Raw genomic sequence first — 23,966 nt, 5'->3', positions numbered from 1 at the left:
TACTAACTATTCATTTTTTAATATAAAATATAAATAAAAAATATGTTAAATATAAAAAAAGATTGCTTGCCTACCATTTTCAATTTTTTGTGATTTAATTTACCCCATTATACTCTTTCCTTGCTGCAAGACATTGTTATTCTATTTTTACAAGAAACCATTTTCAACAATTAATAAATATATATTTTCTCTTTACTCCAAAGTTCCAATTATAGAAATTGGCTTTTTCTTTCTTATTCGCCATATAAATATATTCCCATCTTTGTGCATAAATAAATATTAAAGCCACAGCTTATTAATTTTTAATTTGAATTCATAGGAAAAAAAAAACATTTTTTATTGGATTAATTTATAAAATTAAAATAAAGTGACGGTCCCTTTCAATTGCAAACATTTGCCTTGACTATCTTCACCAACGTCTCATTTTCTAGTGCAGCTCTCAACGGTAACGTTGAACATTTCAAGGTCATTTAGGTAAATTCACAAAGATAAACTCCTCACCCTTAACTTAGATCTGACCGGTGGGTTAGTCTGGCCCGGTTTCAGTTTCTGAAATTAAAAATTGAGACCGAACCGCCGAACGATTCAATTTGAGATTATTTAATGGTTGAATTTTTAATAATTTTTATTTCAAATTAAGATTATTAAATTAAGATTTTTAATATATGCTCCTGAAGAGTGTGTGTGAAATTGTGAATAATCTTTTCAGTTCCAATCAAATGTTTTCCGGTTACGGTTCTTACATTGCACACGTTCTCCGTGAATTTACTAAAATGCTCTTGATGTATTGCTTTATTTACGGATAATTCAACCATAAACGTCACTCTTTCCACTAGCAAAAAAACAAACAAAATTCTCATTGCGCAGTTGGTATCCAAAGTCTCTCTCTCTAAAACCACTTTCTCTGAACCCTTTCTTCTTTTGGCCTCTCTGCAACTTTACTTTGTTCAGCTTTCCTATACGGAGAGCCAAATTTGCGTTCATTTATCAAACTCAGAGTCTTTTTGTACAAATCTTAATCCTTTTTTTTTTTTTTCTGTTCTCTTTTGTTTTATTTTTATTTTTTTCGTTTTTGGGTTATTTTTGGGTTCCCATTTGACAAGTGATTGATCTCGTTTAAGAGGCAACTGAAGATCTTAGTTTTTTTAGGCAACAATGAAGTCTTCAAGTCGGCTTGACTCGGCTGTTTTTCAACTCACTCCAACTCGGACAAGGTATCATTTCTCTTCTTTGCTTAACTTGCTGGCATTTGCAGTTGAGTTTGCAGATAAAGCCACTATTTTTCAGTTTTTCTTTTTAATAAATTTGTTTCCTTTTTTATTAAAAAAAAGTTATAGTTTGGGTCCTAAATGAGCGTTTATTTTTTGTTTTTGTTTCTGTTTCTGTTTTACTTGTGATTTCTGTTATTAGTATCTTATTGTTTTTTAAGTGATCTGAATTTGTGATCATCAGGTGCTTTCTTTATATTTTTTTTGAATTGGATATTGTTATGCTCTACTTGTTTTTTCCATTTTATTTGCTTATTAACAATATTGTTTTGATGAACTTGAATTTGATTCACACTTGAAAATGGCAGTGTCACCAAGGAGACGTTTTAGTAGTTGACTTCTAATAATTTTTTTAAGTTCTTTTGTTTTTAATTTTAATGGTGATTTTATGTAGAAATTGCATTTGTGGAATTCAGTGCATTGATAGTGGTGTTATTAATTAGAATATAATTAGCTAGAGAATCTACCAGGAAAATTCAACTTGTGGTGTTTGTGTTTTTTCTGTTAGGTGTGATTTGGTTCTCTCTGCAAATGGAAAGACGGAAAAAATAGCTTCTGGTTTGATTAATCCATTTCTTGCCCATTTGAAGACTGCACGAGATCAAATGGCCAAGGGGGGTTACTCAATTATTCTTGAGCCAGAGCCTGGAAATGATGCAACATGGTTCACAAGAGGAACAGTTGAAAGGTTGGATTTGCTATTTACTGCTAAACCAATATTATATTCTGTCTTTTTGTTTGTCGTTATTGGTGTCCATCAGCATTATTGACACCATTAACACCATATTAGAATTTGCGGCAGAAAAAAAAGAAGGTTAATTGAGAAGTTTGGAATAAAAGATATTGCTAAGGGTGATGAATGGTTAACACATATGTATGAAGATGTTACCTTCATATTCCCATTTGAGTTTTCTAAAGATTATCTGGACTTTTGGTGTCACAATTTGAAAAAAGGGCAACAGTACTTGAACATAACCATACTGGTTGCAGCGATAGTTTATTAGGAGGGTAGTCAATTCATTAAGTTTATCTGTTTTTATGCCATGAATTTTGAGTTTGTCCTTGTTCACCTTCTTAAGCACAATTAATAAAAATAGTATGTGAATTTCCAAATGCAGACTAATGTGTTTTGGATTAATAGGTTTGTTCGCTTTGTGAGCACTCCAGAGATCTTGGAACGTGTGTATGCCTTAGAATCTGAGATCTTGCAGATTGAAGAGGCAATTGCAATTCAAAGTAACAATGAAATAGGACTGAACATGGTATAAATCCTTAAGGAATTTATGGTCTGTAAATCAGACTCTAGATTTTGATTTCAGTCATTTTTTTTTAAATTTATTTAGCAGGTCGAAGATCATCTAGCAAAACCTGTGGAACACATTGAAGGTACTGTTGAAGTAGACATCTTCGGTAGTGTTTTTGGTTTTTTAATGTCATGCTACTTTTAACCTATATGGAAATTGTTTTATATTTTATATTTGCTTTTCATCCCTAGTTATAGTCAATTGATTTTTTTTTTCCTTCTCTCTCTAGTGGGAGGAGGATATATGTTTTCTGCAGGTTTAAGATGTGAAGAATTTTGGAGAATTTTAGAGTATTTTTGTATTTCTCTCTTAATCTTTACAACTGATTTACATGACTATTTATACATAAATAATTATAACTAAACAGGAAGCAAATAATTAAATAATAATTACAAAGATAATTAAGGATCCTAATCAAATCAAATCATATCCCTAGAATCAGCAAACAAATCAACACTCCTCCTCAAGTTAGTGCATAGATATTACACATGTCCAACTTGCAAATCAGATTATGATAGATCTTATTGTTGAGCTCTTTAATAAACACATTCGCAGTAGAAGTCATATAAACTAAGTTTAAGACACCGTCTATTAATTTTTCTTTAATAAAGTGCCGATCAATCTCAATGTGCTTCGTTTGGACATGTTCGACTGGATTGTGTGCTATACTTATGGCAGTTTTATCGTCACAATACAAAGTTATCTTGTCTACAACCTCAACTCCTCTAATAACTTCTGCAACCATTGCTCTGTATTCTGCTTCAACACCTGGCTGAGCAACAATAATTTATTTTTTGCTTTTCCAGGTGACAAGGTTCCCTCTTACAACTGTGCAGTAGCCAGAGGTGGATCTCCTGTCATCTAGAGATCTTGCCCAGTCTGTATTTGTAAAAGTTTCAACTCGGAGGTGACCATGTTTGGAGTAAAGAAGCCTTTTCCCTGACGCAGACTTTAGGTATCTCAAGATGCGAAGTATAATCTGCATATGAATCTCGCGAGAGTCATGCATGAATTGACTGACTAAGCTAACATTATAAGCTACATCCAGTCGAGTGTGTGAGAGATAAATCAATCTCCCTATCAATCTTTGGTATCTTTCAATATCCACGGGCTCACCAATTCCTGCTTGCATCTTGTGATTACTTTCAATGGGAGATTCTGCTGATTTACGTTCCAACATACTAGTTTCTTCCAAAATATCTAGAATGTACTTTTTTTGGGAAATGAAGATTCATTTTTTTAATCTAGCCACCTCAATTCCTAAGAAATATTGTAGCTTTCCTAGATATTTGATTTCAAATTCTTGAGCCAACAACCTTTTTATTCGAGCCATTTTTTCTTTATCATCACCTGTCACCATTATATCATCAACATACACAATAAAAAGGGTAATCTTATCCTTGTAATGTTTAATAAATATAGTGTGATCAGCATTGCTCATTTGGTAACCAAAGGACATCATGGCTCTGCTAAACCTGTCAAACCAAGCTCTGGATTTTAGCCCATATAAAACCTTGTTTAACTTGCATACCTTTCCTTATGTCTTCTCATCAGCGAACCCAGGAGGGATCTCCATAAACACTTTTTCTTCTAAATCACCATGGAGGAAAGCATTCTTCACATCAAATTGTTGTAAGTCCTAGTCCAAGTTGGCTGTACAAGATAATAAAAGTTTGATTGAGTTCATTTTTACAATTAGAGCAAATGTCTCTATAATCCGCTCCATAAGTTTGGATGAATCCTTTAGCAACCAATCTGGCCTTAAATTGTTCAATTGTACCATCAGCTTTGTGTTTTACTGTGAACACCCACTTACAGCCAACAAGTTTCTTTCTAGGTGGTAGAGTGACAAGTTCCCAAGTCTTAATTTTAGTCGGTGCTTTCATCTTTTCAATCATTGCTCCCTTTCATTTAAGATCTGCAAGAGCTCCTTTCAATCTTGTGGAATAGACATAGAAAAAATAAACTAGGCAAAAGCTCTCTATAGGAGGGAGACAAGGGTTCATAAAAAATAAAGTTAGAAATAGGGTGTTTAATACAAGATCAGACCCCTTTTTTTGTGCAATAGGTTTATCTAAATCATTGGAGTATTCAAGAGTTGTGAATAACTCACCAGAAAAGATTTTTTACTCTGAGTAGACTGCATAATAGCTTCTTCTACCTTATATCTCCTCGAATACCTCCTCAAATCTGGCTTGTCCAAATGTCTAATTCTCTCCTCCTGATTGAACATCTCCCCTGTCTACTAGAACTCGAACTCTCTAGCTGAACCATATCATTTAGAATCACAGAATTGGGATCGCCTCTTCTTGCTCATTATTCTCTTTCTGAAGAGGTGAGTGGGTGGTACTGAAGTAGGATTCGGTTTCTCGAAAGATAACATTCATATTGACAAAGTATTTTCTAGATGGAGAGTGATAACACCTGTATCCCTTCTGTGTTGGAGAATACCCAACAAACACACATTTAAGGGTCTTAAGATCCAACTTTCCTGTCGTACTAGTATGGGTAAAGCAAACACATCTAAATATTTTTGATGGAATAATGTATGAATTCTTTCTTTGTAGAACCTCCAAATGACTCATAAAGTCAAGGGTCTTGAAGGGCATTATATTGATAAGATAAGTAGATACAAGGACCGCATCTCCCTATTATACTTTGAGTAGGTTCATGGTGAACATAAGGGATCGAGCTACTTCCAATAAATGTCTGTTTTTCCTTTCAGCAACGCCATTTTGAGCAATAGTATAAAGACAATTTGTTTGGTGTACTATCCCATTGTTCTCCAAATAAGCAAAAAACCTATTATCCATGTATTCTCTATCATTATTAGTTTCCAAAATTTTCACTTTAGTGTCAAATTGAGTATAAATCATTTTGTGAAAGGATTGAAAATAAGAAAAGACATCACTTTTAGCTTTAATCAAATAGATCTAAGTTATTCGAGTGCAACAATCAACAGAGGTGACAAACTATCGATTACCAGATAAGGAGACAGTTTGAGTAGACCCCCAAATATCAGAATGAATAGTCACAAAAAGAATTTGGCTTTTATTGTGACTCAAAAAATAGGAGGTTCTAGTGTGCTTAGCATATTTATAAGTATCACAAAGTAAAGAACTAAACTAAGTTCTAGCACACAAACTAGGATAAAGTTTTTCAAAGACAGAAAATGATGGATTCTCTGACGACTTGTGCCACTGTATTATTTCCTGATTGACATCCTTATTTTTTTCAAAATAGACTTGAGATATCGGAAAACTTGGATCACCTTTCAACATGTATAAACCATCATGCAGTTTACCATTGCCAATTCTCTTTCCTGTGAGAAGATCTTGAATAACACAGGAAAGAATTCAATTTTACAGTTAAGAGCATTGGTGATAGCACTGATAGATAAAAGGTTGATAAGAAAATGGGGAATATGAAGGACATATAATAATTTAACGTTAGATGCACAAATAACAGAATCTATTCCGGATATGTGAGTAAAAGAGTCATCAGTAATTCTGACACTATTTTTAGTTAGAGAATGAAAATAATTGAGAAAGCCTATGCCTGTCATGTATCTATTCGCACTAGAATTAATAATCCATGGCACAGTATCAAAAGAGGAAGCATTATCTGACTTTACAAAGTTAGATGTGGCGTCAAAGGGGAAAAAGGTATCAATATGAGACAGGAGGCGCTTGAGACTTTGTATTTCATTAGGGGAAAGGAATTTAGCCGTTGTTGTCTCTTTAAAGGGCTCCTCCACAATTTCTGCTAAATTAGCTTGGGTCTGGAGTTTCTCCCCACGGCCTCTAATGGGACGACCATGTAACTTTCAGCAAGTCTCCTTGGTATGTCTTGGTTTTCCACAATAGTCGCAATGCAGGTGGTTTTTCTCAGAATTAGGAGGTTGCGGTGTATTCAAACTAGTAGCCAACCCAGCCTTTTCAGCTGGTGCAGTATAGAGTGTAACATATCGACGACTTTCTTCTTATTGAACATGGGCGTGGGCCTCTTTTAGAGAAGGCAAAGGATTTTTTTTCAACATCTGGACCCGAATTGGATTATATTCGTTATTCAACTCTGCAAGAAAATCATAGACCCGCTTCTTTTTAATCATTCTCCGAAATTTGACTATATCTCCAGTATAGTCTGCCTAGAAGTCCTGATAGTAATCAAGTTCCTGCCATAAGCCACATAACTCAGAATAAAATTGGGAGATAGTCATTTCTCCTTGTTTAGTATCATGGATCTCATTTCGAATATTATAAATTTGGGCATCATTTCTAATCTCGGAATAAGTTAAGGAAAAAGTCTTCCATATCTTTGCAGTAGTGTCAATTAACAAATAGGACTTAGAGATATGAGGGTGCATAGAGTTAAGTAATCATGTCATAACAAGACAATTATCCGAGTCCCATTGAGGAAAATCTGGATCACTCTCATCCGGTTACTTCTTATTACCATTGACATAGCCCTACAGTCCTCTAGCCTTGATAAACAACGAACAAGATCTTGACCAAGCAAGATAATTGGTTCCATCAAGTTTTACGGGAGTAATTGGCAAGGAAGGATTATCAGAGTTGGAAATTGAAACCTTTTTATCTTCTGTCATGGTAAAAACAAATGAACCGTGAAAGAATAGGAAGTATTCAAGGTTGTACCTACCGAATCACCAAAAGATCAGGTAGCAGCACGGGAAGGTCGGAAAGACGGTCGGAATCGGCGCCAGAGTGATTGGAGCGGCGAAGCAGAGTCGAACGACATCTCAAGCACCGGGAAGGGAGGGTGCGTGAGCCTCACGCCCGGGGCTTTCCGGCATTGGAGCTGGGAGGTCGGGTTGGTGACGGTCCGGTGATTCTTCTAGTGCCGGTGGTGAGAGATGGAAAGGTTCCTAGATGGGGTAGTACAAAAAAAGTAGATATAGGATTTTGAAACCCTAAAGAGGAAAAAATTGAATTTAAGCTATAAAATTAGGAAAAAACTTTGATGCCCTGAAGAATTTTGAAGAATTTTAAAGCATTTTTGTATTTCACTCTTAATCTTTACAAGTAATTTACATAACTATTTATACACAAAAAAATTATAACTTAACAGGTAACAAATAATTCAATAATAATTACAGAGATTTAAAAATCCTAATCAAATCAAATCATATTTCTAGAATCAGCAAATAAGTCAACAAGATGCTTTTTTAAAATTCCTATCATGTGGTTGTAGTTGTATTAGTTTGAGGTGTTATATTTATCAAGTTTCTTTTCTTTTCTTTTCTTTTTTAATAAGAGTTAGACTCTGAAGAATATAGGTTCCAGATTTTTGGTCATGTTTCTGTTGGTTTTGGCATAACACTCAATCGTATTTGACAGGTAGCAGGGCTTTGCTGGATTCTAATGAGGAGAAAGCCATTGTCCTTTACAAGGTGTGTGCACATCTAGTAATTCTCATTCTGTAATGAATCATCAAATTGCTTTGTTTGATCTCAATGTTATCTGGCAGCCTGGTGCTCATCCACCTGAAGCAAATGGATCAACAGCACAGGAGGGAAATTCAAAGTAGGTACCATGTTACATGACTTTTACATTTGTGGAAGCTAATTAAATTATATCAATCTGGTGGTTGCTTCTATTTGAGGAAAAGGATCAGGCCTAACTTCTCAAAAGCGGGGAGGATTGCCCAAGTCTTCATATTTAATATTAAAATTTAAATCCATACCCCGAATGAATGTGGGACAGCACACACCTCTCACACCTGGGCATGAACATCTTGAGTGTGAAGTTTGCAGGCATAAACATCTGTGGTGGCCAAATACTGAAGTAGGAACAAGCTTTGACACCATGTTAAGAAAATGGATTGGGCCTAACTCTACACTAGCTTGGGGGAGGGGGAGTTTGCCCAAGTCTTTATATTTAGTATTAATCTATGTCCCAAACTAATATGGGATAGCAATTTCAAAAATCACAGGCTTCATGGTCAGCATACAAGGGCCATTGCTTGACAGGTTACAAGCTTCATTATGTTATTTCCCATATTTAGTGGGAACATTTATTTACCATGGGTAATAACCAATGTAAATGCAATGACAATGGCTTCAGTACAATAATAGTAATTACAGGTGGGCAAAGCATCTCTCTTTTGGCTGGCAGCTGGATCTTGTTTATACTTCTCCACTCTCCAGCCACCAATCTCATGTTTTCTTGCCTGATTCAACTTGATTCTTTTAAAACTATTAATACATAAAATATCTGCTCAGTATTACTAAGAAGGCAAAAATCAAATCAAGAGGATTGCCTTTAGCACTTTTTACACTTTTTTGAAGTAGGTGAATTCATTTTAACTCATAAGTTAATTTAAGTTGCTAATTTTAGTCAACTCCTTGAATATATATTCACTTAATGTATTTGCAATTTTTTTAAAAAAATGACTTGCATGGTGATTTTCTGTGACCATCGTGCTATGGCCATGATGGCCCTGTTTTCTTTACATGGGACTGCATCTGTTATTTACATATATATTCATGGTTGTCATGAGCAGAAAAATTATGGAAGGAAATCAACAATTTTGTGTAGTGGTTCAGTGGTTAAAATTCACACAACTTGATGCAATGGTGCATTTTGGTTTCCTAGAAGTTCATCATTAAAGCAGGGATGTAATAATACAACCGAGGTTGGCTCAATGCTATTGTTATACTAAATCAGTTTCTTTCTCAATTACAGAACTTCTACAGAAAGATCATCGCATCTTTTTTTTTTTTTGGGGGGGGAAAGAGCCTGGGTTTTGAAACTTATGAACCCTACCCCAGTTAGTAATCTTATTCTATCTATATCCTGTAGTACGGTGTTGCACGATTGAGTCTTGAAATTAGGTTCATTATCATATCTAATTTTAAACATGTATGACGATGATAAGTGGCTAGCATGATTGTCATGTTGAACTTTGGGCATGTATTATTGGTTGCATGATTCATTACCAAGGGCTAATCAAAATGAGTTTGTTTTATATCACTAGAGTTCAGCTTATGAAAGTTCTGGAGACACGCAAAACTGTGCTGCAGAAAGAGCAAGGAATGGCCTTTGCCCGTGCTGTAGCTGCTGGTTTTGACATTGATCACATGACACCTTTGATGTCATTTGCAGAAACTTTTGGAGCCTCACGCTTAATGTAAGCTGCACATTCTTTTCACTGATTATTTTTATCTTTCTGAAATCAAGATATTATCTTTTCCATCAATTGATTTTTAGCTAAATTTATATTTCAGAAGAAACATCCCTAAAGTGGTTTTATTCTTATCCACAGGGATGCATGTGTAAGATTTTTGGACCTTTGGAAAAGAAAGCATGAAACCGGCCAATGGGTTGAAATTGAAGCAGCTGAGGCAACATCTAGCCGGTCAGACTTTTCTGCCATGACTGCATCTGGCATTATTCTTTCCAGCGCAATCAACAAGCAGTGGCCTGAAGCTACAGATAGTAATGGGAAAGCAGGTGTAGACTTGAGTATATTAGCTTAAAATATTAAAATCTCTCAAAACATTTTTGAAAATTCAAGTCGGATGCCCCATTGCCTCCTTTTTTTTTTTGGTTGTTTGATTAGCCCTTGTATTTCCATAATGAATGTATGTTCTTTTTTCCTACACTCCCCTGTATTAACTTCTCTCTGTTCATATGTTCATGTAGTAAATTTCAAGTATATAGGAGGTAAGAAGTCATCAATATTTTCAATTCTATGTTTTCAATGTCTACAAGTATGATGCAAAATTGTTGTCATAGAACAGAACTCTGAGGTTAGTAGTATTCATTTAAGCAACAAATAAGGGGCGTGGAAGAGTATGAGATAAGACCTTAGCTTACTTATTCTATGACATAATACAGACAACTAAAGTTTAAAAATTGTTGGATTGGCGAATAAGTATAGTTGGTTCTTGGATCTGTTAGTTCCCTGAGATTCAGAAGAATCTACTCTTCAGTTTAATCCATATAAAATTGCAAAATGTGCCTTAGATTTTTTTGCATTAGCATTCAAAAGTGACACCATTTGTTTTTACCTCCATAATCTTTATTCATCAATATGCAAATGTAGAATCTGTCTGTTTCAAGTGAAACAGCGGTGAAATTGTTTGCTGCTGGATACCGAATCATCAATTTGGGGAGAAGTGTGATCATCTCTCATTTGTTCTAAATAATTACTGCCTAGGAAAGCTTGTTTTGTACAATATAATGCATGGCAACAGCAAATAGTATCACAAGTCTAAAAGTCTTTCATAAAATTTTCTTTTGCGCATGTAATGGTTTAAGAGTAGCAGAAGTTTGAATACTTTGTTTAGAGGAAATTTCTGAAATAATTCATGTCAATATCATATCTGTAGCATCACATTGCATTAGTAATTTTCTCTTTTCCTGCTTCAAAAATCAATTGAATTATTACATTATTATTATTATTATTTTTGCACCAGATGAAAAGCCTCAAATGGATCAACAATCATCTCCAAGCCAGCAAGAATATTTTCAAGGCCAGTTTCCTAATCCCATGTTCCCTCATTGGCCTATTCATTCTCCACCTGGTGCATTGCCTGTCTTTCAGGGATATCCTATGCAAGGTATTCCTTACTATCAGAACTATCCAGGAAACAGCCCATTTTTTCAGACACCAATTCCATCAGGGGAAGATACTAGACTTAGTGCTGGTCAAAGAAAAGGACAAAGAAGGCATTCAATGGATAGTGGGAATGGCAACTCTGACACTGAAACTGAGGGGTTGGAAACAGAATCAGGAAGAAAATCTAGTCGATCAAGTAGAAAGCAATCTGGCAAGGTTGTTATTCGGAACATAAACTTTATCACTTCAAAGAGGCAGGAATCTTCCGGTAGTGAATCACAAGCAGCTTCTGGTTCTGAAACTGACGAGGAAGACGGAGATTGCTCTCTGACTACTTCGAGTAGCAAGCATAAGGATTCTCTGAGATCCTCAAAGAGGAAAGGATCCCATACTAAATCTGTAGACAAGTTAGATTCATCATACATGGAAGGAACAACTCACGGGAATGAGACAGATGGTGGACACTGGCAGGCTTTTCAAAGTTATTTACTAAAAGGTGCAGATGAAGCTGAACATGCTGTGGACAAAGGTATGTTTGCAATGGAAAAGGAGGTTCAAGTCCGAAGAAGACAAAATAATGCAGGTCATGATCCTTTAGTTTATGATGGACGAGATTTAGAGGATGATCAAGAAGGGAACATGACGGATATGCAGATGATCAGTGGGAACTTGGCTCGCAACACTAAGGCATCAAATGATGAATCATTGATGTCCAGAAGAATAGGTCAATCTAGTGGTAGTGGAACCTTCATGGATGGTACAATTGATATACAACCTGCAGAAGTAGATGCAAGGAAAGGTAGATATAGGAGGTCAACAAATGATGATTTTATGATAAACAGACAACAAAACCAATCTGGTTATATGAGTTCAACAGATCCATTGGCTGTAAATGGGTTCGTGCATCCAGACAAAGGTTTAGACCATTCATCACGTAATATGGATGATGATTCCTATGTGGTTTCATTGAGGTCAGTCTCAGTAGATCAAGTTGGAGCTGATGGAAGACATGCAATTGACATAGACTCCGAGTTCCCTTCATCAAAAGTGGAAAACTTATCTAACAGGGTGGGAAACCAAGTCAAATATGAGCCAGATGATTTAAGTTTGTTGCCTGAGCGTGGGACAGAAAAGGGGACAGTTGGTTATGATCCTGCTTTAGATTATGATACGCAGGTTCGCACTGAAAACAATTCTTCATTGGATAAGAAAAATAAGGATGTGGTGGCAGGCATCAAGAAAGGCACCAAAAAGGTAGACAAGGACCAGAAATCAAGACTGATTCCAGATACATCAGATAAGAAGAAGACAGTGGGACCAATCAGAAAAGCGAAACCTTCAAAATTGAGTCCTTTGGATGACGCCAAGGCACGAGCTGAGAGGCTTAGATCCTTCAAGGCTGATCTCCAGAAAATGAAGAAAGAGAAGGTACATTTTCTGTCCTTTTACTGATATACTTACCTCCAGATTGAGAGTCGAAACACTTTGTGCCACACCTTTTTTCTTTTCGAAGACACTTTGTTTTACCAGATGAATGGTTTAAAAATTATATAAAATCTTTGAATATCATTTGTTTATTTATTTTTTCTTAAACCTGTTTTCTCTTTTTTCTTTTATATTATAGGAAGACGAGGAGAAAAAGCGTCTAGAAGCTTTGAAGTTAGAGAGGCAAAAGAGGATTGCTGCGAGAGGCAGTTCCATTCCTGCTCAACTGTCTTCACATCAAACCAGGAAACATTTGCCAACAAAACTTTCCCCAAGCTCCTATAAAGGATCAAAGTTTAGTGATTCCGAGCCTGGATCAGTGTCACCTCTACAAAGGTTCCCGATCAAAACTGTCTCTGCAGGATCTAGTGATTCTCTAAAAGGTTCTAAAACCAATAAATTGAGTACCAGCAGTAACTCTGCAGGAAATAGGTTAAGCCGGTCAGTATCATCATTGCCTGAACCAAAGAAAGAGAATGGTAGTATAACACCTGATGCAAAGGCATCCATGGCCAGAGTTAGAAGATTATCAGAACCTAAAATTATTAACAGCAATCATGTTTCCTCAGTTAAGCCACGAAACACAAATCCAGTAACAAAGCCAAAAGTATCAAATGAACCTGAGAGCAAGAAAATATCTGCAATCATGAACCATGATAAAAACATGACTGCATCTCTGCCAGAACTGAAGATTAGAACCACAAAACAACCTGAAGTTCCTCAAACCAAATCATCTGTGAAAGAAAGACCCCAGAAGATGAATGGAAGCAAGTCTAGTACCACTGGAGGTGCTGAACTGACAAGGAGTGGACATACAAGGTCAAATCATAGTGATGGAGATGACAATCCAATAGTTGAGAAGACTGTTGTGATGCTAGAATGTGAAAAGCCGTCAGTTCCTGCAGCACACACATCAGAAGAAAAAATGGAACCTGAAAAAGGGAACTCTAGCAACTATATAATAGGAGAGAAAGCTGAGACTCTACCAAATTATGCAGCAATCCGAGCACCAGTTTCACCACTTACAGTGGATGGGGTTGACATAGAACCCAGTGAACCCCATTTAGAAGTGCTACCCAATACAATTAAGGTAGGTCAGTAAGTTCTTAAAAATGGGCATCTCCTCAGTTATGTTTATTCATGTAGTTATTATGTGCTTGACACCTATACTCTTAACATTATTTCAGCGCATAATGCATCTTGAAATTTTATGCCACTGTACGCACCCCTAATGATTTTGAACTATGATATAGTTCCAATAGATTATTGGAAGACTTTCATATTTTATACTCTGATGATTGATATGCTATCATTTTACCATTGAAACATAGTACCTACAGTTGAAAGCTTCTTGTGTGGTGCCACTTGAATTAACCAGAATCCTATAGTAGTTGCGAGTCAGTATAATTACTGAAGTTATAGTCACCAAAATAGTTTATCCCTTTTCTTATCATTTCTCTTATGTAGATGAGAGATTAGAATTTCTATTCTTTTCTTTGAATTTCTTTTAAATGTCAAGAATTTTGGATCTGCAGAAAACAATTGATCAATTCTTTTTGGCTGTAGCAGAAACTTGCCTTATCATTTGATTTTTTGTGTGAAACTTTTGTGCTGTTAGGCTACAACTGAAAATGCAGGTAATGTGGAGAAGGAATTGGCAAAGCATTCAAGCATTGCCTTTGGTGAAAAACCATACCAAGCTCCTTTTGCTCGAGTCTCTTCTCTTGAAGATCCATGTACTGGGAATTCAGAGTATGGCAAAGCACCTCCAACAAGCTTACAGTCAACAACACATGTGGAATCTCTCAAAGTTCATATATCTGATCCTAAAGGCTTGAAACTAGAAAAGATTCCTGAAGCCCTAGATAAGCCTCAGTTGAAGGAATCATCAAAAGGGTTTAGACGGCTTCTGAAGTTCGGTAAAAAGAGCCATACTACCAGCGAGCGCAATGTTGAATTTGATAATGGCAGTCTAAATGGTTCAGAGACAGATGATGGTTTTTCGAACATTGCTTCCTCTAGTGAAGGTAAAAGCATTATACTCCCTCCCTTGTGATCTCTGATGAATGGAAGATAAAAGATAACTCTAGGAACTGCTTGTAAGGTCCGGTAAATGTAACTAGCTAATTGTGCATGCATTAGTTGACAAATGTGATTATTATGTTATCAAACATATTTCACCCTCTACTGGGGTCACATGATGGTCATCTCTAAACTTGTCTCCTGACAAGTGAAATCAGTAAAAAATTGCATTATGTTATATATGTTTGGGTAGAATGACTTGAAATAAGAGATGACTTGCATGTTTCAGGTTTGTATAACTTGTAAATGAATAGGTGCACCTCACATGCTAATGTTCATGATGTATGTTCTTTTCTTTTATGGCTTACTAATTGAGAACCCTGAAAGTTTTGTGTTTTTTTTTTTTTTTCTTGCGAATACAATCAATAAACTGTCCTGATTGCCTGACAATGTTCACACTAACAGAAATGGGTTGTATCAGTTAATTCTGTATGCATAAATGAAGTTTGCACACTAGTTCTGAAATTTAAACCGTTTTAAAGATGAAATTTATGTTGGTGGATACCTTTTAGTGAGGGCTTTAAATCATGATTGGTATATTTACCCTGCAAGCTGACCTTAATATTTGGTTGTCATCACCAGTTCATACGTTGAAGAACCTTATCTCTCAAGATGAAACGCCTACTGCTAGTACTACTCCTCAAAAGAGTAAGCTCTCACTATTCAATACCATTTTCTGAGTGTTCTTAAATTTCATTTGTTACTAAAATGTACAATTCTGGTGCAGCTTCTCGCCATTTCTCCTTGTTATCACCCTTCCGAAGCAAGACCAATGAGAAGAAGCCAAGTACTTGACAATGTGAATACTTTTGAAATTCTTGGTGAGGAAGCCACAAGCTTCTCTTGTTTTTGCACATTTAGGTTGTGAAATTTTACAGATATGTTTCTTCAATTCCTATTGAGGAAAAAAACGTGACATTAACCATGTTGCTCAACAATTGATTTCTATACATTCGTGGTTAATTGCTGTGTTCTTATGGTGAATTGTTTCTGTAAATTACTCTTCTTGACTTCCAGTTAACTGATTAATTCTGATATGGTGATTAATTGTTACAGATCAGTTCTCCATTGATGGATACCGACCCCACATAGAAGCTGGCTCTCTCGTAACATTGTAGATTGCAGAATTGGTTTTTGTACAGTTGTTGTAAAGAGCTTTTTAATCCTTTTGGACTTGCTGGTTCGTGTTGGTTTTCATTGATATATATAAGTCATCTTCCACTTTCAGAACCTTTCTTGGGTCTTTAGCTTTTGTCTAATGGCATGACTGGCTTTTTTATATATTCAGTTGTCTTGTAGACTTAAAAGTTAATGTGAACTTGGCCCTCATTGTAATCTGAAACGTTTGAACTATCAAAGATTATGCAGACTTGATTGGATTTTTTCAGAACTTTTTTTCTTCTTTTGAGCTCAATGAATCGTCAGCTTGAATGGTTTTACTGGGAAGGAAGTGAAATGATTATAAGTTTTCACTTTTATTTTTGGTGTTTTAGAACCTCACTGATAAGAATTACATTAAGAAAAAGAAATTCTTTTGAACATTAGAGCCAGTTGATCAGTACCGTTGTGATTGTGAATATAGCTGTTGTTAGCATTTCCCTTATGAATTTGCTTTCAATGCAGGCAGTGGGCTTTCCCCTTGGAATGGATTTATTTCTGATTCTCTGGACTCCTGCATTTTATACTGAAGAAGTGACCACTGAATTCCGCTTTAACTCGAAAAATTGAATTGAATCAATTCAATTGAATCAGTTTGGTTTTCAGCTTAAATGGTTTAAGTTTATTTTAAAATTTTAATTAATTTGGTTTTTTCTTCAATTTTGAGCACCTATCTATACTACATTACGTATGACCTACCCTTAAAAAAAAAATTTCTATGCCGCTGAGCCTTTAAATCAATTTTGGGTCCTCACGCGTCCCCCTCTCTTCAGTCTTCCCCTGTTTGGCTTTCTCCTTTCTATTTGGCTTCTCGCTGCAATTTGCAGGGCATTTGGCTTCCTGTTGGGTATTGCCGTATTGGCTTTCGCAACTTGCAATGCCTTGTCGGCTTGCACTTAGCTGCCTCTTTTGCAAACTTTGAACTTTCTCTAAAAAATCTCATTAGCGGCTAGATTTTAATATTGAATACTCTTCCCTAATATTCCACTATAATTTTGAATTGCAATCATCATTGCTTACATAGATTAAACAGATGACACATTCCTCTGACGAGAAACTCTACCACGATCACAGCCTCATATGTATAGTACTTCAATTCATGCACTGGAATGTACATGTTAGCCCATCAGCAAAATCCGGATACAGGGCTATAAATCCATTTCAAGGATGAAGCACATCTGAAGAAAAAGCACGAGTAGTTTGACAAGCTAAAATACTATGCATTGCAGATACCAGAAGCAACCAAGGATTGTAAATACTCGATGAAATCAACATAAGAAAAAAAGGAAGCACAAGAATTTTGTCATGTTTAGGTTGCACAATCACTACAAAACTGTCATATATAGAAAGAAACCTAAAAAACTGTTCTCGATCTCTATGTGAAAAGGAAACCAAATGGATAATATTCCAAAACAACTTGCAGAATTTTGATAACAAAAATGAGAACTTCAGGCTGGATTCTCTTTCTTCAACTTCGCAAGCTCTTGCCTGATCAATCCACCCCTCTGCATAAACATATTTACAAGATAAATTAGCTTTGAGAACAATTTGTGTGGACGTTCTAAGCAACAAATTTGTGTCATTGCTATGGAAATCAAGAAAATTATGTTGGAAAATCTCCCAAGTTCAACTAAGAATTAACATGTTATAGGATTAAAAAAAAGCCTTTCCTTTTCAAAAATTATTAGACAGAATAAGCATACTATGAGCAATTTTTGGTAGAAAAGCACTATGACCAACCTTGATCTTAGCCAACATCAACTTGAATCTATCAAAGTCATTCAAAGCACCCCTTCTCTTCTGGACAATAAGCTTTCTGCCCCATGAGCTATTCTCCCACTTGTTCTTCACATCTGTCAACAAAGGATATAGAATTCAATAAAGCACGGGCATTGAGAGCAGAAAGCAAATGTAGATTTGTGCAAGCAATAATTGTCCTTACCAGCCTTCTCCATAGCCTCAATCAAATTTTTCTTTTTGGGGACCCGATTAATGTCTATCTTGATATCAGTGAGTGAAAGCCTTTTGAAATTCATCTGGCTCCTGACCATATCAGGAGCATCAACTAGAGCCTGTCAAAGAGGAGAAACAACCAATAATTTTTTTAAGACAACCATGACCCATTTTCGGTAAGTGAACATCAAATATACATATAAAAGGCATCACATGCCAACAATGTTAAATGCGGGCACATCATTCACAACAGATCCCAAAGGTTCGACATGCTTCTCTTTCTTCTGGATACAAGCCTAAAACCCACCTCCATATCAATGCAAGAGGCTCCCACCCTCACCATCAGCATAATTCTTAGCTTCTTACAAGAAAAGAAAAGGCAGGATGCTGATGCCAAAGTTTCTAGCCAATAGAAGACAACCAAAAAAACAAAAATAGGAAACAAGCACACAACATGAGCAGGAAACACACAAAGATAGGCACCCATATGCGATTAGGCAATAGAAATACAAGCAGTCTCCCATTAAAACTACAAGGTATTGTATCACTTCATAAAGTCAATTAGTTATCAATAGAGAGCTTCCATCAGATAAATGAACAATTGAAGGAAAAAAAAATTCTAGGTGATTAATCTATCCAAGTTTTGATCGATTGCTAAATCCATATGATTGAAAAAGAATAAAGATTATGATATCCCCTTCTACCGTATAAAAATGCACAGAATATACGTACTCGGTTCTGGTCAATGACGTCGACGATGACAACGAGCTTTCCATAGTCTTTGCCATAGTTGACGAGAGCTACCCTTCCGATCTCCACGTATCTCTTAAACGGCTGCACAATATCAACATTAAAATGCAAAGTAAGAGATACAAAAAACAATGTTGTTAATAGAGATCTAAGAAAGTTACAGAAGACAGAAAGACTCACCATCTTGAACGGGTGAGGTGTGGTAAGTGTCGAAGCTGGAAGAAGGGAGAGGCGGAGAGCAGGGAGGTGATAGAGAGATGAGAAGATTAGGGTTTATATATATATATATACACGGTGTTTTCTGGTGGATTTTGGACCATCGGATCTAGGGTTTTGCTTTTCCCTTTCTACAAGAGTTTGGGCTGGGCCACAGTTGGAGGGTAACTTACTTGGGCCAGTTCTCTTTAACTGGATCATGCTATCTTAATCTGAGATGAAGAATTCTACCTAACATTATTATTATATTTACAAGTTTTGATTTTAATAATTTTATTATAATGTTTTGGGTCTAAATTAATTTTTCTTAAATTATAATATCTTGAATATAAATCTCACTCACAATTCAATATATGAATATGGATTGCCTCTCATAATTACATATAAGCAATAAAAAAACAATTATTTCCTAATGAAAGCTGTTTTTGCAAAGCAAGACTACTCCCCGTTTCAGCATAATCTTGATGAACTTGTAATACCAAGAAGCCAAGCACAGACGCAACTTAAAGCCTCAATCCTTTTTAACTCAACTCAACAGTAATGTGAAAATTGATTTGCTAAATCAAATTCTTAATTATTTTAACATAATAAAGATACTTTGTAGTGAAACATATATAGGTTCTTCTTGGACATCCTAATCAAAATAGAAAGTTTGGTGCTATACAGAATCATTAGTTTCTATCATCTCATCTTATGGCATCTGCAAGCTACTCTATGAACACAATCAAGTATTTATGCTTCTTTTTGAAATTGCAATTCCTTTGCTTCGCTTTCCAAACTTTTAAGAAGTGTTAGGAAGAATTTCTTTTCTAAATAATTTTCATTAATAATAATTTCCTGCAGCTTTTCCTTGTAAAGAAATTTATTCGCATTCTGAGTTGAAGAATCTAAGATTGTTTTTTATTAATCATTTCCAACATGGATGAACCTAAACTCAGCTTTATATATATATATATACATAAATTTTTATATATTAATTTTGAGAATCGACGACAAAAATTACATTTAAATAAAAATATTAAAATAATAAAATTAAAATATTTAAATTAAAATGACAAATCAGCCTTGATTGTCGAATTGGCCTATATAAAATGATTACAGCAGAATTTGTTAAAGCTAAGTCCAAGAATTTCACACTTTGGAATCGTTGAATTGGAAAGATGCTTTTTAATTGATTATTATAATTTAACAATATCTTTGCAGGAGAAGAAGAGATAAAGATTTAACTTCTTAACTGTCTGCTTCTTTTTACAAAAGCATGATCGATGAATCAGTAACTTGAAAAAGAAGGAAAGATAGAGAAACAACATGTATAACTGGGTCACACAACAGATGTTTTCTACCTATCAAAGCTATAAATTCATAGACGACTGGTGATGGTGGCGGAGAGACGTTGACAGCCACCGACATCCAATTTCCTGAATTTCTCTTGCAACCACTGAACAGCCATTTCAAGTGTTCACATGCTGTTTTAGATATGTCTCAATCTCAGATCTAATTTATTTAGTCTTCTTGCTTTCTTTCTTTTTGCTTTTCCCCTAAATGGTAAACAGCGAAATGATCGAGAAAATTATTATTAAATTTTTAAATTTTTAAAAAAAGTCACTCTTATTATAAAATTTTTTAATTAAAATATTTATATAAAATTAAACTTTTTAACCATTTTGCCAAAATAAATCGTAAGTCATATATATTTATATGGTTTATTTTTTTAATTTTAGCTAAACATATTATTTAGTATTTATAATATTTAGTCACTCTAATTAAAATAAAAATAAATTAATTAATACTTTAAAATTTAATTTACAAAATATAATAATATTTTAATCGGGTAATTTTAAAACATGGACAAAATAAGTGAAAATTTAAAAAATATAGGGAGCTCATAGTAATTGTCTCTTAATTCTTCCCCTACAGGCAACCCCAGGTTTGTAAAACTATTAGGGCAGGCAAATATTCACATTCTATACTGACGTTAACGTAACCGATAACTTGGCAACTTGTCTCTGGATTCCAAACTTCAATCAGCAAATGGGCTCGTATACACATATTCTTCGATAGTCACCATACAATATTTGCTACACATATTCATTATTTGAACAACCTATTTTCTCTTCTATTATTAAATACCTAAAAGCTCAAGAAAGGAGAGATATTTTGTGCATGGATGGGCGAGCAAATCTGAGCAAAATGGTATGGTAATTTTGTATTCTGTGATACTATCTGCATTGTTATATCAGCTAGTTGAGAGTATGGAGCCAGGCAACACCTCTGCAATAGGCGAAATTATTTTAATTAAGTTATTGGAATAAAAGGAGTTGGCACTTAATATGGTTATGGAATAAAATGTAAAGAATGCATGTGTCTTTTCTAAAATTAGCAGATTTAGTTGGCTATTAATGTAATCACACTACATTGACTCCTACATCAAAAGGAGTAGTTAAATCACAAAATGAATGACACGAAATCCTTTCATTCTGATATGGGTAGAAAATCTCACCCAAAGCTAGTGGTGTTAAGCCTGGGAATCAAGTTCATTTTTCTCGTTTTGCCCTTTGTTTCAAAGGTAAAGGAAAAAGCTACGTTTAAAATGGAATATTCTCAAATATTGAAATTGGCCATTTATATGGTGGGGACTGCAAGGAATTTCATGTAGAAACCATGATATGAAGGCATTTTTTTCTGCCTTTTTGCCCTATTTTTTTCATTTTCATTTTCACATATTATACATGTTTATTGATTAAACATCATATATTGAATTTCCCCTTTCCCCTTTTAGAGCTATAAAAATCCCTCTTGTCTCTAAACTGACCACAAACACCAAGAAGAGCTGAAGCATGGGAGAAGGAGGAGAAGGAGAAGATGTTGCAGAAGAGAAAGTGATGGACATTAGTCTTAAGGAGCTTGCAAAGAAACTGGAGGAATTTGCCAAGGCCAGAGACTGGGAAAAGTACCATAGTCCAAGGAATCTTCTTCTTGCTATGGTAATCTTCCTTCCCACTTAAAAACTTGCATGTGCTGATCCTTTGTGTTTGTATTTTCATCATCTTGCTTTCTCTGCTAAATATGCGAGGGTTATGGATTGTTATTTTTTAAAAGAAAATAAGGGCTATATTGTTCTTCCCTTAATAACCCATCTCAATTCAAGCAAGATGGCGTTCTTGAAAAACCATGAGATATTTTAGTTAGAAAATAGCCAAAATTTTCTTTTCTTCTTCTACTTTGAACTGACCTGAAGGTGTTTGGTCATTTTCTCTGTAAAGCTTTTGTCATTACTAAGAATGAAGGTGGTGAGTACTTTAATTAAGACACGCAGCTGTAAATTTTTTTTCTTTTTTTTTTTGGGTTTCACTGTTTAGTTTGTTTTTGTGTGTGTTTGATTGTTAGGTTGGTGAAGTAGGAGAGCTATCAGAAATATTCCAATGGAGAGGAGAGGTAGACAAGGGGTTGCCCAATTGGGAGGAATCAGATAAGGAGCATCTAGGAGAAGAATTGTCTGATGTGCTGCTATACCTTATTAGATTGGCTGATATATGTGGCATTGATCTTGGTGATGCTGCAACCAAGAAAATTGTGAAGAATTCTATCAAATACCCACCTAAGATCTGCTAAAAACATATAAAAAAGAAAAGGGAACTTTTGGTGCAATGCCACCTGATCTTTTTTTCGAATGGGCTTAAGGAAATATTTTGACGGAATCTTGTAGAGAATTTTTAATAAAGTTGCCGTCTTAATTGACCTTTTCTTTTCTGTTTTTATTTTGTTTTCTCTTGCAAATGGCAATGAAAACTAAAATGATCATAATGTCCTCGACATTTTTCAATATTAACAAGTTAATAATTTATATATTTTGAAGAATAATAAATTACTTTTTCATCCATGAATATGTTGACTTAATATATGCTTCACTCCATTTTTAAAAATCAACATTTTAGTAATAATATTTTTATTTTATCAAATTAAAGATTTATCTTTCTAATTTTCCATTAAATTTTGATTCTGAAAGATGGTTAAAATGGTCTCAAATTTATTCTATTTTTAAAATTTTTAAATTATGTCAAAATTAAGCTCTTATTTTTTAATAAAACAAATAGTTGAATCCTTAATGAGCTCTAACCTAAGAAACACATATTAACAATGCCCTAAAAATATTTAGTCTTTTTAAAAAAAACTTAATCTCCTAAAAATATTTTAAGATTTAGCTATTCGACATGTAAAATAGAATATCTGAAATATCTTTTTATCTCAGTATTGTTTTACAACAACAAAAATAAGGGAGACAATTTAGACGTGTGATGAGCTGAAAAAATGCATCATGTGACTAATCAATGCATGCAATTTCAACTCCAATAGCATTCCACTTTCGAAATGGAGATTCTGAAAGTCAAAACCCAATCATAATATGATCCGAGCAAGACATAAACAAAGCAAGTAGTCTTTTAAAACAAGACTTGTAGGGCTACTAGATAGATTATAAATGATAAACAGAATTTTTTTAGATAAGGGATTGTATGCAACTAAAGAGTATCACCTTATCTTTATCTTTTTGCCTACATTGAAATCCAAAAGCTAATTAAAGCGTAAAAACTATTTCAAATATACATGCATGTCCTCTCCCCAAAATAAAATAAAAGAAATAAAATAAAATAAACATGAAATAGGAAATTGATTGATGAAAAACAAATATACAAAGAATTCTAAAAATCTTTATCAAAATTATTTATCGATAAATAAAAGAGAAAATAAATAAATAATAAAAAAAAGAAATCACTCAAAAAATAGGAAAGAGAACTCATTCTCTAGACAAGAAGTCAAAGTGAATGGTAGAGAAAAAGGAGCGCGTCTCCCATAAACCATACAAGAAGAAATGGCAGTGCTCGCTCTCTAGCTAAAAACTAGAAGAAAAACTACTCATACATTAGTTCTATTACTCTTTGCTAAACACATATTTGATTCCTTACTCTTTCAATTTTCTGCTGAAAACTAATAACATATCCATTTATCTAAAAAATCATTATTTTACTTAAAAAAAAAAAAAAAGAGAAAGATACTACCCTTCTCCCCCTCTCTCATCATATTCCTTTCTCAGGCAACATCCCTTACTACACTGTCCCTCTTTCTTTGATCCTAATGTGCTTGTCTGTTATGGATAAACCACTTCCAATAG

General features: G+C 34.7%; 3 protein-coding genes across 4 annotated transcripts; 2 read left to right on the top strand and 1 right to left on the bottom strand.

Moving 5' to 3' along the window:
* The first annotated feature begins 836 nt into the window (after window positions 1–836).
* LOC110612194 (COP1-interacting protein 7) lies at window positions 837–16,109 on the top strand. Of its 2 annotated transcripts, XM_021752899.2 has the most exons (15): window positions 837–1,006; window positions 1,150–1,214; window positions 1,777–1,956; window positions 2,410–2,530; window positions 2,612–2,654; window positions 7,930–7,982; window positions 8,060–8,115; window positions 9,569–9,721; window positions 9,857–10,044; window positions 11,013–12,583; window positions 12,780–13,730; window positions 14,259–14,667; window positions 15,305–15,370; window positions 15,450–15,543; window positions 15,779–16,109. In XM_021752899.2, exons 2-14 carry the CDS (start codon window positions 1,156–1,158, stop codon window positions 15,515–15,517), a joined length of 3,918 nt encoding a protein of 1,305 aa, XP_021608591.1. In that variant the 5' UTR covers window positions 837–1,006; window positions 1,150–1,155; the 3' UTR covers window positions 15,518–15,543; window positions 15,779–16,109. The 2 variants fall into 2 exon arrangements, with proteins under 2 accessions (XP_021608591.1, XP_021608592.1); XM_021752900.2 differs by having other exon boundaries at window positions 837–1,214; window positions 2,615–2,654.
* Window positions 16,110–17,127: 1,018 nt separating this feature from the next.
* Window positions 17,128–18,911, bottom strand: LOC110610441 (60S ribosomal protein L14-1). The gene is made up of 5 exons (XM_021750364.2): window positions 18,764–18,911; window positions 18,566–18,667; window positions 17,823–17,952; window positions 17,621–17,733; window positions 17,128–17,385 (listed from the first exon to the last, which is right to left on the bottom strand). Exons 1-5 carry the CDS (start codon window positions 18,764–18,766, stop codon window positions 17,329–17,331), a joined length of 405 nt encoding a protein of 134 aa, XP_021606056.1. The 5' UTR covers window positions 18,767–18,911; the 3' UTR covers window positions 17,128–17,328.
* A 2,604-nt stretch (window positions 18,912–21,515) lies between these two features.
* LOC110612236 (dCTP pyrophosphatase 1) lies at window positions 21,516–22,537 on the top strand. Its single transcript, XM_021752965.2, has 2 exons — window positions 21,516–21,783; window positions 22,187–22,537. Exons 1-2 carry the CDS (start codon window positions 21,637–21,639, stop codon window positions 22,409–22,411), a joined length of 372 nt encoding a protein of 123 aa, XP_021608657.1. The 5' UTR covers window positions 21,516–21,636; the 3' UTR covers window positions 22,412–22,537.
* The last annotated feature ends 1,429 nt before the right edge of the window (window positions 22,538–23,966 follow it).

This window comes from Manihot esculenta, chromosome 3 (assembly GCF_001659605.2).
Source record: "Manihot esculenta cultivar AM560-2 chromosome 3, M.esculenta_v8, whole genome shotgun sequence".
NCBI classification, from domain to species: Eukaryota; Viridiplantae; Streptophyta; class Magnoliopsida; order Malpighiales; family Euphorbiaceae; genus Manihot; species Manihot esculenta.
Note: the sequence above shows the minus strand (reverse complement) of the source record. Positions and strands in the feature narration are given on the sequence as shown.